The 13,849-nt window shown below is 43.1% G+C and overlaps 1 protein-coding gene across 1 annotated transcript in view; it reads right to left on the reverse strand.

The window, feature by feature from the left end:
• The window catches only part of LOC148519656 (NFX1-type zinc finger-containing protein 1-like), a 371,972-nt gene that overhangs the window by 62,049 nt on the left and 296,074 nt on the right, over positions 1-13,849 (reverse strand). The window contains exons 20-22 of the mRNA XM_088476329.1: positions 8,677-8,909; positions 7,387-7,526; positions 6,466-6,620 (exon numbers count right to left, since the gene is read on the reverse strand). Coding sequence (XP_088332455.1) covers positions 6,466-6,620; positions 7,387-7,526; positions 8,677-8,909 — 528 coding nt within the window. The remainder of the gene's footprint in view (positions 1-6,465; positions 6,621-7,386; positions 7,527-8,676; positions 8,910-13,849) is intronic.

Raw genomic sequence — 13,849 nt, forward strand, 5'->3', positions numbered from 1 at the left:
GGGTGAAGGTGAAGATGAGAGGATCCAGTATTGGACGAATTTGAGGATGTTCCTCTTCCTTGTGGCAATAGAAAAGATTGTGAAAGAGCATCAGCTTTTTATTCAGGACACCAGAGCGGAATTGAAGTTTGATAATTTTCTAGGTTGATACATTTTGAGTTGTAATCTGCTGTCTATGTTAGTGAATAATAGTGTTTACCGATATGTGACATTTTTCATTTATAGTATATGTATCTTTAGCCTAATTGATATATATATATATATATATATATATATACACTGCTGTATACTAGTACATCTAAAGAAGAGGGACCAATGAGCTTGTCTGGCGTTTAATCGATGAGCCGAATGAAGGTAGACCAGATTTTTATGATCTATGATGATGGAAATGGGGAACCTTGAGCCCTCTAAAAGGTGTCTCCACTCCTCCAGTGCCAAGGGCATAGCCAACATTTCCTGGTCACCGATGGAGTAATTTGTCTCAGCCAGAGAAAACTTCAGAGAACTGAACCAGCAGTGATGCATTTTTCCATCTTCCACAGTCTGAGACAGTACATCCCCAACCCCCACCGAAGAGGCATCTACTTCTAGGATGAAGGGTTTTTCCAGTTGCGATTGGCGAAGGATTGGGGTGGTGAAAAAAAGCAGTTTTCAGATATAGGAAGACTTCCTCTGCTGCAGATGACCAGCGAGAAGGATTGGCTCCTATTTTGGTGAGGGCCGTGATTGGAGCAACCAAGGTGGAGAAGTTCAAAATAAACCTGCGATAATAGTTGGAGAACCCCAAGGACCGCTGAGTGGCTTTTAATGAATTTGGTTGGGGCCAGTCCCGGATGGCATGCAGCTTGTCCTAATCCATTTGCAAAGAATTCCCAGAAATGATGTGCCCCAAGAAAGCCACGGAGGACCATTCGAAAATGCATTTGGAGATCTTCTCATACAGATGGTGAGCTCGAAGGCGAGCAAGTTGGTGGGTTTGCAGGTCTTTGGAAAAAAATAGAATGTCATCCATATAGACCACTATGAACTTGTAAAGGACGTCCCTGAAAATCTCGTTGACTTACCCCTGGAATACCGCTGGTGCTTTACATAATCAAAATGGCATTTTCCCAGGAAGGAGGTCGATGCCACAGTGCCGGGAGGCAACTGGTCCGCAGCTTGTTCGTTAAAACCATCAGAAAAATCTTGATAGGGTATAGGTAAACAGGGATGAGGAAGAACATTTGATTGGTCAGGAAGAGGTGGCTTGATGGTAATTTGATGGGTATGCACTGGAAGTACACAGGACAGACATCGATGGAAACAGCCAGGACCCCAAGCTAGGATTTGCATGGTAGCCCAGTTCAGCATGGGGTTGTGTCTTTTAAGCCAAGGCAGACCTAGGACTATTTCCTAGGAGCTTTTTGGAAGGACTGGAAGTTCCAATTTCTCATGGTGAAGGCATCCTATTTGGAGGGAGACTGGACGAGTAATTGAAGAGATAGTGTCTCTGTAAATAACACTGCTGTCTACTCCTGAGATTTCTATCTTATTTGGTAAAGTAGTGAGCGGGATAGCCAGAGACTCGGAAATAAAATTCCAGACGGCACCTGAATCAACCAAGGCTTTCACCTCTTTTGTCCTAATCTTGTGGGAAATGGTCACTGATAAAAGACTATCCATCAAATGGGATGAATTGACTAACACCCCTAACTGAACAGCCCCAGAACCAGTTAGGGTCTCGCGTTTCCCGCAAGAAGAGGACAAGTTTTGAGAATATGGTCCGAGGCTGCACATTAAAGACAGAGCTTGTTCTGAAACTGACGGGTACGCTCAGCCACAGTTAACCGAGATTTGTTGATCTGCTTGGGCTCTTCTTTACTTGTAGCGGAGGAAGGCGGACGAGCCTCTGGTACAAACCGGTCCCGGAAACGGTCCTCTCGACCTCTACTTGCCAGCTGTTCTCTATGCCGTAAATCAATTTTTATACACAAGGAGATTACTTCAGAGCAAGGCTCAGGAAGGTCCCGAGAAGCTAATTCATCTTGCATTTTTTTCAAAAGACCATGAAGAAAGGCGGCTTTGAGTGCTTCTTCATTCCATTTTAATTCAGAAGAAATCATTTGGAATTGGACCATGTACTGACTTACTGTTATAAGGGTCCCTTGTCGAACTCGAAGGAGATCGGAGGAGGCCGAGGCAGTGTGAGCCAGCTCGTCAAAGATTCTTTGGAAAGCAGAAATTACATTTTTCAGAGGATCTGCCCGTTCCCATAATGGGGAGACCCAATCCAAAGCAGCTCCAGAAAGAAGGGATATAATATAGGCTACTTTAGACCTTGATGTAGGGAAGTTCGGTGGCAAGCATTCAAATTGTATTTCACATTGATTAATGAAACCTCAACAGCGTTTGGGGATACCATCAAAGTGTTTCGGGGATGCCAACTGAAGAAGATATTTTGGGCTTCCAGAAACCGGAGGATGAGCTGGAGGATTAGAGGGAGCTAACACCGAGGGAGGAGTAAGTAGCGTGGCTAAGGTAGCCTGTACATTACTAAATTTGCTTTATATCAGTGAGTCTTCCCGGAGGTAAATACTTCCCTATTGTTTCCATTCAAAAGGTTAGCAATGAATCATGGATAACCTAATTTTAGCGCATATGGAGGCATCTGATGAGGTAATGTAACAGCTGCCGCTCTGCTGCATTAGCAAGGCAGGGTTTATAAGGAGTTGCCGGGAGGGATCTTTCACACATATTCTGAGGAAGCTGCTGAGTGACCAAAAGAGGTGGAGAAACACGTTAATAACTATGTCGGGGTGGAGAGAAGCCTAAGCAGGAATAATTGTGCTATATGGTGATCCCTAGTTCGATCAGGTCTACTGCACACTCTATTATCCAACATTGTGGCCCTGGATGTGAAAGACACGCACAAGGTGGCTGACATATAGCCAATTTAATTGCCATCTACTGAGTGAAGGTTTTTTTGCACACCTTATACCTCAATACCGTGGCTCTGAATTTGCTAGACACGTACAGCAGGCTGGCCGATGGTCAGCATATGTGACACACGCTGACACAGTAGATGTTCCCTTGGATCACGTAAGGATAATTACCTAATTTATAAATCTGAATGACACAGGTTCTATAACCAGTTGGGAAAAATATTTTCTATTTACCAGCTAGAATCCTACGTTTGTCTCACCAGTAAATTCATCAGTGGTGAAATAACATATGGTGATAATTTTCTAGGTTGATACATTTTGAGTTGTAATCTGCTGTCTATGTTAGTGAATAATAGTGTTTACCGATATGTGAAATTTTTCATTTATAGTATATGTATCTTTAGCCTAATTGATATATATATATATATTTATATATATACACTGCTGTATACTAGTACATCACGTACCTATTGTGTGTTAGCTATCCTACATATGGTTTTATCCTGAATTGTTTTTATTATGTGTTTTTTACTGTCTTGTTTTCTTCCTTGTTTTTTCTGACATATTTTTATAAATTCTTATATTGACTAGCGCCTGTTATATATATTCTTTGTTTGTATGCTGTATAGACAGTAACTGCCCTGAAAGCTCTTGGAGGTATTGATCCACCTGATGTCGCGCAGTCTCCTGATTATCCATGCGAGGGACAAGGTCTTGCAGTGTCCCGCACCCTGGGAACCAGTATCTTCCATGGGGCCTGTGCAAAATGTCACACCTGACTCCGCGGAATCACCTACTGAATGGCTGAAAGCTGTGGTCCCGGGTTAAGGGCGAAATCGGAGGTGAGGGGCCTGCATGTACGTTCTCCTCATCCACAAGTATCGGATGTTGATGAGACTTGACCAAAGGTGCGGAGTTTAACCTGCCGGGAGGTGTTCATCAGTGACCCCTCCAAGCGAGATATGGGTTTCAGCTGCTCCCGGCAAGCAGGTTGCGGTCCTTTGGTCAGGTATCCGATGCGAGTGGGGAAAGGAGAAAGGTACACTGCTATGGCCCACTGGAAGTACTTTGAGGTAAATACGGTAGGCACAAAGGGAATTGCTCCCTGAAGTGGTACAATGGGAGACCAGAGGGAAGATCCACAGAGGAGTAGGATGATATGCCGGCACTGGAGGAAGGTGGTGATTGCACTGACTGGGAGAGAGCTGACTGCACGGAGTGCGGATACTGGAGCACTGTTGGTACAGAAGGCGGACTCAGAGATAGTACTAGGATGGAGATGCACTGAGTAATACACGTACGAATCCAGACGCACTGAAGAGTGGTTCAGTGATTGTACTTGGTGTGTACTGGGTACACGGCGTGCGAATCCAGACACACTGGAGAGTGGTTCAGTGATTGTACTCTGTTGGTGTGTATTAAGTACACGGCGTGCAAATCCAGATGCACCGGGGGGAGTGGTTCAGTAGTTGTACTCAGTTGGTGTGTACTGAGTGCGCGGTTTGCAAATCCATATGCACCGAAGAATGGTTCAGTAGTTGTATTCGGTTGGTGTGTACTGAGTACACAGCGTGTGAATCCCGATGCACCGGAGAATGGTTCAGTAGTTGTACTCAGTTGATGTGTACTGAGTACATGGCATGCAAATCCAGATGCATCGGAGAGTGGTACCGAGTTGGCATTTGGAAATAACTTGAGAGCAAGGAACAGGAACCTGGAACAGAATGACAACAAGCATATACCAGTAGTTTCGACGTTGCACAGGCAACTTCCTGGTGTCCAGAGCCCAGTTATATACCCTAAGGTAGCAGTTCATAGGAGACCAGTGTCAGCTGACCAAGACCATGCTACCATTGGTTGAAGGAACAGTTAGGTGAGAAAGACTATCATGGCAGCGCCCATGACGGCATCCTCGGAAAGCAAGACACAGAGCCGCACATGGAAGTCCAAAAACACCGAAGGCAAAATCCTCAGCGTGCCACCCGCCGCTGCACCTGACCGCACGAGAACTCGGGGGAAGACGGTGCTGGGGTGAGTAACTGGCGATCCTAGGCCTAACCCTGATAATATGGAGCGCATAGACTCATTTCTAGTTGGTTTGTTATACTGCCGGTTACTGCTGTTTGTTCTAATTATCTACGATTACCATCGGATTATAAAACAGCTACTAAAGTTCAGATTCCAGCTATTGCAGAACTATTGATTGGTAGTTGAAATATCCTATTTTCTGCACATTCCCCTTTCACTGCATTTAGAGTGATTAGAAGTTTTTATCTGCTTACATTGTATGCCTTTGACAAGTGCTATTTCAAAATGTTTCAAGTTTATATTGTTTCAATATTATAGCAAAAGATTTTAGCGTTTACCAGCTGTCAATTAGTTCTGCCTTTCGGAGTAGCAATATATGAATATATGAATATTTTGTTCATACTACATTGATATATGGTTTCTACATATGTACTCCTGGGAGTGATTTTCATTATTGTGAGTACATAAATATTGTAGTGTTTCTTTTAATTGTGTATTGTGTATTTTTTTGTTCTAAGTTCCACAATATATTTTTCTTTGTAACCCTAACCCTCCGCTCTAGTAGCCTAAGCCTATGATGTAAGTCCATGCATAATGTTGGCATTTCACATGTTGATATTCTGCAAACGCCGACATGTTTAATGTCTACATTTCAAAAATAACCTAACTGTTGATACTGATGTCGACATTATGAATGTTGGCACTGGAAATGTCGACATTATATATACATCCTCATTTTACTTTATTTTACATGGTTAAATATTTTTGGTTGTGAATAATGTTGTGATTTTGTTATTGTTATTATAGTTTTTAACATGAGGTGGTATGTGATGAGCAAGTATGGGAATATCAGAATTTTTTGGAGACTGTAAATGATTGTTATGCTCAAACTCTCTGACACTGGTGGGAGGGGACAGGGTTCATATCAATTGTCATCAAATTCCAATATGATCACACAATGTTTTTTATCACTCTTCAACTATATATATATAATATATATATATATATATAATCGATCAATATCAGTAGTGTGTTTCTGGGGCTAAGGGGTAGGGGTAGATTACTAATCCTTTGAGAGAGAGAAAGTGGATGGAGATAAAGTACCAACTAATCAGCTCCTGTCACTTTACTGGCTGAATTTGAAAAATGACAGGAGCTGGTTGGTTGGTACTTTATCACTCTCCAAGGCTTAGTACATAGACCCCCTTAATCACACTTTTATGTACTAATACTTAAAAAACAAATACAATATTGTCTGTTAGTAAATGTGTGATTTAGCCCCAGAAACACAACATTGAAGTTGATCGATTTTCATTTATTTTAAATCAATCAAAATGTATTAAAATTTACCTTTAGTAAATATACCCCTTAGAATTATAATAAATGTGTACTTTATTGAAGGTTTGTATATTACTGGGTCATAATAAAATTGAAATGCAAAACTTGGTGCATGTTTTATTAAAACATTAGTGCATCTGGTGAATAGAAAAGGTAATGCCCTCAACCTATAACTTACCAGTAGTAGTCATGCCAATAATATCTGCCTTTTGTAATATTAATAGGTCCTCCTGATTTCTTAGTTCAGTTGTCCTGTTTACCACTATCTGGTATAGGTTTTGCAGCTTAAATATCTTTTTGCGGATTTCAGACAGATATTTAGATCTCCAACATCTAAAATAAAAAATGTGTTAATTACCAGTAGTTCAATACAAGAATAGATGATCCCAGAACAGTATTAATAATTGATCCACAGATGCCATGAGAAGGGATGTCCATTGTGTTTGGAGCAGAGATGAGTAGTTCAGTTTTGCTGAAAACCGAACACACCCGGACTTTGGGGTTTCCGAATAGAACAGAGTCACAGCTCGGGTCTTCCCACAATTTGAATCTTGGATCTAAAAAAACGAATCTTGTGTATTTTGGACTGCAGGTCCCTCCCTTCTGCCAAAGTTTGTCGGAAATGACTGGAAATTACTGTTATTGATGATAACAGTAGTATAGGAACAAAACCAGGTCCAAATAACACACTTTTAGCTGTTTTTAAAGAAATCCAAAACCAGAAATGAACCAAAACCTTTGAGAGTGGTTTTGCTAAAATCAAAGCCAAAACACGAGGGTCCGTGTACATCTCTAGTTTGAAGAGATTGTGGTTTGCTATAACACACATTTTATACAATCCAGAACATATGACATCAATAATTTGCGTTCAGCACAATATAGGACATTGGATATTTTGCAGAGAAACCTTCATGGCAAAAGGGAGTGGGTCAAAGGCGGAATATTCATGAAAGCTGGAGCACCAGTAACTGTAAAGATTAACTACAAACTACCCTTGACCAATATTCTTAATGGACAAATTATCTTGTAAGCTTACAAGCAAGAATATTGATACATTTCATATGCAGAGATCAAACTGTATGGAATAACATGAATGCACCTGTAAACTTCCCAGCGTTTCTGAATAGAAAGCTGCCAAAGATCAGTGATCATCTTGCATTCCTCTTCTGTGATATCACTGGCCTTCCTCAGCTCAGACTTGATCTTTCTCACTTTTTTTTTCTTCCTTTTCTTGGATATCTGTAATAAGCCATATTCTGTTTTGTATAAATTAATGTATTTATCTATTTCTATGTAACATCTTAACAAATGTAAACTATACTAAACCAGTACAGTAATTGTACAGATATATTGCCATTAAGTAATGACGGCATCATGTATAGGCATTACTGCCCAATCAATTTAAATGTAAATGTAATTCTGCAGTATTTAGACAAACAGGGTCTGATGGTGAATTGGATGTATATTGGACGTAATTTAATCTGCATGAAAAAATAGCAGGAATGCAGAAATAATGTCAACATTTACAGTCATTGACTATGTCTGCATGTGCAGAATGTATACATGTTCACATTGTCGATGAGTAAAATGCCGACATTCAGCACGGACCGGCAATGGAGGGTTAGAGTTATGTGAAAGTATATTTAATAGGTCTTAAAAACAGACATTAAATACTTATAATGAATACCCATGTGTACAAGGTGTTAGGCTTAAAGCATACTTGCTGACTACTGGTCTGCCCTCTTTGGGAGGGGTCAGACAGGTCAGCAAGGCAGGGGGTGTTGTGCGGTAGAAGTGGCCAGTTTAGTGTGTGTGTGTGTGTGTGTGTGTGGGGGGGCGCAAGACAGCGTGGTTGTGTCATTGCAGCCCCGATCCCGCTATACAATTGCACATGTTACTGGCATTGTAAAGTGGGGACAGGCCAACGATTATGTGATTCCGAGCTAATCGCATCATAGGCCACCTGGACCACCCACTTTACTCAGGAAGTGGGCAGCTGGGGGCAGCCTCTGGGAGACTTGACTACTCTTTCGGGCACCCGGGAGAGTCACCCAAGATTTGGGAGCCTCACGGCATTCCAGGAAAGTAGGCAAGTATGGCTTACAGATCACTTGTGCAGACAATAAGGGGTATATTTACTAAAGTGTGGGTTTTTAAAAGTGGAGTTGTTGCCCATAGCAACCAATCAGATTCTACTTAACACTTATCTAGCAACTTCTAGAGGATAATAGCTAGAATCTGATTGGTTGCTATGGGCAACAACACTTTAGTAAATATACCCCTAAAGGTAGTTCCATCAAAACTGGTTGAAACATTTACAATCAGCTGGGGTCAAAATTATTGAGCTGTGTTGTATTATGCATCTACATAAGTACTGTAAGTTGCTAACCTGCCAGTCATCTTTATCATCTAGCTCTGAATCATTGTTTTGATCTTCACTGTTGTATTCTTCAGGCACAAACATTCTGGCTGCTTGCTGTTGTGCCAATCTGATCTGCTGTGTAATGTTGTAATCTTCTTCAATCATACACTCAGCTTCCGCTAGCTCAGCTTCATCGCAAACTCTTATAAACGGATCATCTGGTTCTTCCCCCATAGCTTTGAAGTCTCCATTTAGGTCATCTGAGGAAAATGGTAAAGTATAAAAGTAAATTAACTGATGTTTAAATGACAGTATGCTAATAAATTGGGATACAAATAGCACTCCTTAAAAATAACTATTACTAGTTACATTTCAATTATACCTTAAAGTCTTTAGAAAATAAACCCTGATGAAGAATGGGGCATATTTATCTAGATTTGCATTTCAGAGCAATAATTATAATTTGCTATCGCTGCATATCGCAGGATTAAGAAATGAATTATCATGGGAATGTATCAGAAAATATATGCATGGTAAAAAGTAATGTGATCACTTTATAGATATGTCCTCACTCGTCCTTGCTGCAGTCACGCCAAATAGCCACTCTCGGTGCGCCTGGTTCAATGAGACTGCTAGCGACTGCGTTTTTTTGCCGCAAATGCATCTAAGTCGCAATGGGATGTGACTAGGACGCACCAGGAGACTGTGCTGATTATGCGACACTTGTATATTTGTGTGAGACTGAGTCTCTCAATCAGTATGCAAAGTGCTAAAATGCAGCGGTCCTAGCTTTTTTCCACGCCAAGTTCCGTTTACAGATTCAGGCGTCTATGCACTAAGGGGCACTTTAGCGTGGTGTAAAAGCCGATCCTGCTTCACTTGCCTGCATACCGTTACGTAGCAGGAGCTAGCTACCGCTGTTGTTACTGCTAACAGATATGCCGAGGAGGGGGAGCATTAAGTCACCCCCTCGGCAGTGTAGGCAGTATAGCAGAGACTGGACTCACCAGGGGGTATCATACCTCCCAACATGACCCTCTCCAGGAGGGTCACAATGCTCTGGTCCTGGACTTCCCTGTTAATTTATGATTGGTGGCGGCTCCAGGGGTGGGGCTGCAGCACAGTCCAAAATTCAAATAGGGGAGTCACACCAACTTCCAGTGAGTCCCAGCCAGTGATGTTTGGCAGCGTGTGAAATTACAGTTGGTGTGGCTCCCCTATTTGAATCTTGAACTGCGCTGCAGCCCCGCCTCTTACCAGGGAAGTCCAGGACCAGAGCATAGTGTCCCTCCTGGAGAGGTTCATGTTGGGAGGTATGGGGTATATTTACCTAAAGTGCGGGTTTTTAGAAGTGGAGATGTTGCCCATAGCAACCAATCAGAGTCTAGCTATAATCTGCTAGAAGGTGCTAGATAAATGTTTAGTAGTATCTGATTGGTTGCTATGGCAAATATCTCCACTTCTAAAAACCAGCATTTTTGTAAATATACGCCTAGGTCTCCGGAGTCCCGTCCTGTGTAGAAACGTTTTTTTTTCCAACAAATTTTATTGACACACGGCCAAAGTTACAGAGCTCACATCCAGCTTCTCCAGTGAGGAGAAGCAGATACCGTTAGCTGCAGTAGGCGATATCAGCGCTTGAGAAGATACCCGACGGTACGTTCCCTCTCCTCTTAGTAACACCTGGGTGTCACGATCCAGTACAAGGATTCCTCTTTGGAGGACAGGGAGCTGGGGGGTTAGGATGGCTAAGAGACAGCTAGAGAAGTGACAGTACTAGTTCCTTCAATAAAGGTCAAACCCAGGTGTTGGCTAGACCTTACCAGAGGCGCGGAGTCTAACCCACTTGGTGGTCTTCACCAGTGACCCCTCCTATTGCAAACCTCCCAACATGACCCTCTCCAGGAGGGACACCATGCTCTGGTCCTGGACTTCCCTGGTAATTTATGATTGGTGGCGGCTCCAGAGGTGGGGCTGCAGTACAGTCCAAAATTCAAATAGGGGAGTCACATCAACTGCCAGTGAGTCCCAGCCAGTGATGTTTGGCAGCGGTTGAAATGGCAGTTGGTGTGGCTCCTCTATTTGACTTTTGAACTGCGCTGCAGCCCCACCTCTTACCAGGGAAGTCCAGGACCAGAGCATTGTGTCCCTCTTGGAGACGGTCATGTTGGGAGGTATGCTATTGGGATATGGGTTTTTCTGCACCGAGTGAGCAGGTTGCGGCCCTCTGGTTAGGTACCTGGCAGTGACGAGGAGACCAGGAACTGACACTAGTACAATTAATGGAATTATGCACCGGTATGCTCTATGAAGTGTTGCAGGGTTCAGAGGCAGGATACACCAAGAAATGACACAGGAGGACCAGGTACAGACCAGTTGGGAGTGACGAGGAATAATGGAAGATCAGATACTGAGGGGTCTATTAACTAAGGGGAGAAAAGGGGGAAAAACTCTAAAGGCAGAGAAAATCCCTGTACATACCGCTTCTCAGTATGTAGTAAAGAGATTTTCTCTGCCTGTAGCCTGCCAGCGCTAAGTGCAGGCTACAATATCACACTGGACCTGGGGCACTTAGTGCTGCCATAAACACCTGTGGCAGCGCTAAGTGTCCCAGGTATTATTAAAAGGAGATGTCCACAAGTTCCACAAGTGCCATAGGGCAGGCATGCTGGCACCTGTAGTCCCACTGTAAAGTACAATAGTATTACATTATTTGGCCCCCCATTACACCCATACCCACCGCTCCAGGGGTATGGGGATGAGCCCCAGGCTTCAGCGTAAGCCTGTGGTGCTCGGGAGAGGGAGAACCCTTTTTCGGGGGGTGCCCGACTCCCCCGAGATCACCGGCTTGCGCTGATCGACTTGGGGTGTAATGCTTTGGACCTGGAGCCCCGGTGATTGGGTCTCCGGGCTGTGCCATTACACCCCGGTCGGTTAGGTCTGGTGCTGGTCTTAAATATAGGGGGTACCCCACGTCTTTTTTGCCCTCTATATTTAAAACCAGCACTAGTCCCTGCAGCCTGGTGTTGGTTTCTAAAATACGGTGAAACCCTACACATTTTGTTCCCCGTATTTTTAGAAACCACCACTGGCTGGCAAACCTGGGGCTGGTTTGGCTTTTGGGGGGGACCTTATGTCATTTTTTTTGTACATTTTTACTACTTGTTTTTACATTTTAAAAAAAACAGGAATTTTCGGGAAATATTCTAGGGACCCACCTAAAGATGTGTAGACATGGGGGATCACTATGGGTACCCCCATTTTTATCTCCTGAAGGAAGTCGGGGTTTCTAATAGCCGCGGCAGGGAAAAAGACAAGGCAAAGATATTTAAAAACCCGACTTTCTTTTGCAGGCAAAAGGAGATGTCCCATAGTGATCTCCCATGTCTGGACATCTTTAGGGGGGTCCCTAGAATATTTCCCGAAAATTCCAGTTTTTTTTTGTAAATGGGGTCAAGGGTCATTTTTAAAAAAACAGGGATCATTTTTTAATTAACTATAGCAAGTGAAATAAAGTTTAGATTTGGGGTTTAGGGGTGCAGGCTTATAAAAATTAGCCTATACTTTTGGGAATACCCCCTTAAAACAAAATGTTGCAAAAAAAATGTAAAAAAAAAAAGAAATCGGGACACCCCCAAAAAAAAAAAAAATTTGGGGGTGACAAAAAAAAAAGTCAAACAAAAAGCCAAACTAACGAAATTAATACTGGTGGGGACCCCAAGTATGTGGCAGGTGTTTTTTTTTATTACGCAGAGTAGCGGCAGGTGTATTTTTGCAGAATTTTTAAAATTACCTTTAGGGACTTAAAAACATGATAATACTCATTTTCATATACCCCAAATTTGATGGGACCACTTTTAAAAATGAAATAAAAAGCTAAATGCTCTTCTGCATCACTTCTTCAATGTCGGGGAAAAAAAACACCAGCCGCGGCTATTTAAAAACCCCGACTTTCTTCTGCAGGCAAAAACGGGGGTACGCATAGTGATCCCCGAGGTCTGGACATCTTTAGGGGGGGTCCTACAAATATTTCCCAAAAATTCCCGTTTGTTTTCGCCGATCCAAGTATCGCCGGGTCCCGTTTTCGCCTAATTTCAAATTGAATACGGGGATACGCGGGCACGCATGCGATACTTTAACGACTGGAAAAAATGCGAAGCCAGCATTAAGTCAGGGTCGCGTTAAGTTAACGCTGCTCGGCTCAAATTGAATACGGGCCTAAGGGCTCTATTTATTAACATTATTTTTACTAAAATAAAGTGAAAAAGGGTGTTTTCACACCCTTTTCACATTATTTTAGTGTCACCTACAGTTACTATAGGGCAATTGGAGTAGAATTCGTAAAATTCTACTCCAATCCTTAAGTATCACTTATTTTTAGTAATCAGATCTCATTTCCCATAATTGTAATGGGAAATGTGATCCAACCAAAGCTACTACAAATAAATTGTAAAACAAAACTGCGGAAAGCCCTCTGATAATAACGCCACCCGGAGGAGAGCAGAATCGGGAGTCGGCCCCAATAATCAGCTGTGTGGTCTAAAGAGACCACACACTGATACAGTGTAAATAAAGAAAAAAAAAAGTAAAAAAAAAATTTACTAACCTGACTCCAGGGACCGGTGATCGGGGCTACAGGTGATGTCCTCCCTCCGGTCAGCTGGTCTCCCATGCTGCACTGCAGCCCGGTCAACAGGTGATCAGGTCCCAGTGCAGTATGGGATATCACCTGACCGGAGGACATCACCTGAGCCCGGATCATGCAGGTAAGCATAATTAAGGGAGAGGCGGGGGTCACGAGTGGGGGTTCACGGAGGGTCAGCGATCATGAGGGGTGGGGCTTAATGATGGGGGTGGGGCTTAGCACCGGGGGGGGGAGGTAGCAACGATTGTTGGAGCTGTGCACAGTGTTGAGGGGAGGGTTGGAACTGACAGCACAGGGGGCTGGGGAGGAAGTTGGAGCCAGGGCTGTCATCAGAAATGATGGGGACCCCGGACTGACAAAAAAGGCAGGGCCCCCACCCCTTCTCCCTCAGTCCCACCAACTGTATCCATTGTGTGTATCCATTGCCATCAAAATGGCCTGGCCCGGGTCTGGGAGAAAGGACACAGACACACACAGACAAAGACACACACATACACTTAACTTACCTATTTCGTTCCTTCTTCTGTCTCAGCCTCTATGCCGGCTTCTCATACT

Source organism: Taudactylus pleione, unplaced genomic scaffold (assembly GCF_031769625.1).
Source record: "Taudactylus pleione unplaced genomic scaffold, aTauple2 ptg000186l, whole genome shotgun sequence".
In the NCBI taxonomy this organism is placed as follows: Eukaryota; Metazoa; Chordata; class Amphibia; order Anura; family Myobatrachidae; genus Taudactylus; species Taudactylus pleione.